At 43.1% G+C, this 3,174-nt stretch overlaps 2 protein-coding genes across 2 annotated transcripts in view; both read right to left on the bottom strand.

Moving 5' to 3' along the window:
• Nucleotides 1-2,203: 2,203 nt before the first annotated feature.
• Nucleotides 2,204-2,692, bottom strand: LOC126703988 (uncharacterized). Its single transcript, XM_050403033.1, has one exon. It carries the CDS (start codon nt 2,690-2,692, stop codon nt 2,204-2,206), a length of 489 nt encoding a protein of 162 aa, XP_050258990.1.
• Nucleotides 2,693-3,076: 384 nt separating this feature from the next.
• LOC126703987 (uncharacterized) overlaps nt 3,077-3,174 on the bottom strand; it is a 342-nt gene continuing 244 nt past the window's right edge. Inside the window, exon 1 of the mRNA XM_050403032.1 lies at nt 3,077-3,174. This exon is cut by the window's right edge and continues 244 nt beyond it. Coding sequence (XP_050258989.1) covers nt 3,077-3,174 — 98 coding nt within the window.

The following is a 3,174-nucleotide window of genomic DNA, read 5'->3' as shown; positions in this document are numbered from 1 at the left end:
GGGCCTGATGCAGATTTGTCTTATGATGAGGGGTCTAAGGAGGTCCTTGAGGACTTCAAGGATGAGTCGTCATGAAGACAAGGGTTTCTGATTCTGATATGGATAGTGATAGCAGTGAGCAAGAAGCTGAGGCTATCGGTATGTGTCTTTTGTCCTTAGCAAATGTTGTTTTTCCTTTCTTCTTGTCATTTCCTGGTGCAACCCTTTGACCACTTTGCACATCATTCTTTTTTATTTTTTTTTATCGCAGCTATAGACATTCCTGAAGAGCCTAAGATTGCAGCAGGCCTTGCGATGTTCACAACTCCTGCTTCTGCTATACTCGTAGCCCCCACTCATTCCTTCATTTTGCCTATTCCTTGTGAACTCATGCTGTGCCTTGTATCTCTTTTCAAGTCCGACTCCTGTTGAGGTGGCTTCGACTTCTCGATTTGAGGTTGGCAGTAGTTCTGTCACCGTTCCTGATCCGGCAAGTGAGGCCGTTATCTTCTTTGCCTGATTTGACCTGCCCGAGACCAATGACCTTGATCCTTTGGACTTCTGGGGTGCTGGAGCTCCTTATGTGGACTTTCATGGCTTTTGGGTTCTCGAGGAGTGCATTTCCCACTTGGAGGCAGTCTATAACAACCGTGGGGACTTTATGTAGGGATTTATCTTTGGTTGATTCATGAGGGAGCACTTCCTTAAGTTATTGGGGAGTGTGATGAACAACATTGAGCATAACTTCATCGACACAGTGTCTGTTGAGAGGATTCTGCAGTGGAGGGTCGTGGTTCAGGAGTTGATCAGGGTTGGATTTGCTATGGAGTTTTTGTTGGATCACTTGCGAGAGGTTGCTCAAGCCTTCTTTACGAAAAGGGTTCAGCTTGCTGTGGATGCTATAGATGCTCACATCGAGAGTTTGAAGAAGGAGGTGGTAGACTTAGAAGCACGTCATGAGCATCTTCTTTCTGGTGTTATTGGCTCCAGTCGCTTTGGAGATCAGACCCTTATTTCAGGCATTTGATTAGTCTATCACCTATTATGTAGCTTTATTTCCATCCCCCAAGTTTACTTATCTCCCCTTTCTCCCTACTCAGCACACTTTTATTTTTCTAGCACTTATTCGATAAGTCTGGTATGACTTATATATTTTGGGTTTGTAATCTATTGTGCCATATCTGCTACTGCTACTGCTATGTTTTATGATACAATATGTTTTGATAATATTCCATGGTCTTCATTACTCTTTGTTTTTTTTTGCACTTAATCGTCAACTACAAATGAAAACACACTACAACGCTTTCTTGTGACATTATCCCTTGCAAGGGTGGTCACTTGGAGGAAAAAAAAAAACATAAAGGAAAGGAATAACTACATAATTTTTCCTAGGCATAATAGCGCTTTAGCCATTTGCCATTAGTGGGGTCTATTAAATATCTTCCATCCATCTAGGCTAAACTATAATACCCACTTGCATGTGCTTCCCTTACCACAAAGGGTGTCTCCTATTTTGGCAAGAATTTAGATGGTCCTGCTATACCTCGCTTGATGTGGTCTGCTATTTTCAACACAAGTTGTACTTCTTCAAACACCCTTTCTTTAGTTGTCCTACCATAAGCTTCAGTCATTCTTTGCCTGTATCTGTGGTTACACTTTTGGGCTTCTTCCTTTTTTTCATCCAACCCTTCCAGGTCCTCACATCTTTCTACCGCAAAGACTTCCTTATCTTTTTCCTTCTTTCGCACTTGCATAATCTTTAAAGAAGGTAGCATCACTTTTGTTGGACGCATCACCTTTGTTCCATAGACTAAGGTGAAGGGAGAAAATCCTGTGGCAAATTTGGGTGAGCTCTGGTAAGCCGAAAGGGCATCTGGCAGATATGTTACCCACCCTTCGGTGTACTCCTGGCTCATCTTGTTGATAATCTTGATAAATGTTTTGTTTGTTGCTTTCGCCTACCCATTCCTTTTGGGGTAATAAGGCGATGACCGATGGTACTTGACCTGGTAAAACTCCAGCATCTTTCTTACCTCTCTGTTGACAAATTGAGTACCATTGTCACCTATGATTCTCTGAGGCACCCCAAATTGGACAATTATGTTTTCTTTGATGAAGTTTGCCGCAACTCCTCCCATGCCCATTCAGTGAAGTATTCCTTAGCCACAAGGATCCATATGCATCCACGTGAAGGTGGATTAACTAGTCCCACCAAATCGAGCCCCTAATTGTGAAAGGGCCATGAGGTGACCATGCTATGTATGCTTTGCGGGTGGGTGTGAATCAAATTAGCTTGCACTTGGTAGTTGTGAAATTTTTTCACTAATTCTGCCGCATCCCCTTTCATAGTGGGCCAGTAATAACCCATCTGCAGCATGCACCAATATAGCTTATTCTTTCCTAGGTGCTCTCCACATTCCCCTGTATGTACTTCCTTTAACATTTCTCCGGCCTCTTCGGGACCTAAACATTGTAATGGGTCCCCATCGTATCCATTTTTGAAAAGAATTCCCTTATGTAGGAAGTAGCGGGTAGCTAGCTTCCTGAGTTTATATCTTTCACTATGCTTCTGTGGCAAGACGCCTTTTGTTAGGTATTGCACGAATAGGCTTCTCCAATCTTCATTGGTGAACATGGCATAACTTTCTTCCCTATCCACGGCCAAATGGCAGGCCTTACTCTTGGTTTGGACTAGGTCCGTGTCCTTGCCCATGTTTGGCCAATAAAATCCTGCCCTCTAAGGCCTGCGGTAAAGGCTGATCTCACCACGGAGCCCACAGGTTCTGTCGTGTACTTCCTTCAATTTTCTTTGGGCCTCTTCATGCCCCACGCATCTTGACAAAATTCTTCCTAACATTCTGTGATACATCATCCCTTTCATCAGGACATAGTCCTTTAACACTTTTAATTCTGCCATATCTCCTTCCTTTAACAGGGCTTCCTTAATGGGAACCCTCCAATACTCTTCACACCCTTGCTTTTCTTGGAACCTTTCCTAAAGTATTTCAACAATGGACCCTCTTCGCTTGTTGACTTCAAATCTAGTACTATTTCCTTCGAAGGCTATCTATGAGCCCAACGCTAATAGTATGTTCGCTTATTGATTTTCGCTCATCTGAGCATGCTCTATCTCAAATGTGGAAAACTTTTCTTCCATTTTCTGAGCCAGCATCCTGTACGGAGCCAAACTTGGTT

The sequence above is a fragment of the Quercus robur genome, chromosome 10 (assembly GCF_932294415.1).
Source record: "Quercus robur chromosome 10, dhQueRobu3.1, whole genome shotgun sequence".
In the NCBI taxonomy this organism is placed as follows: domain Eukaryota; kingdom Viridiplantae; phylum Streptophyta; class Magnoliopsida; order Fagales; family Fagaceae; genus Quercus; species Quercus robur.
The sequence above is the reverse complement of the archived record's forward strand: the minus strand, read 5'-3'. Positions and strand labels throughout refer to the sequence as shown.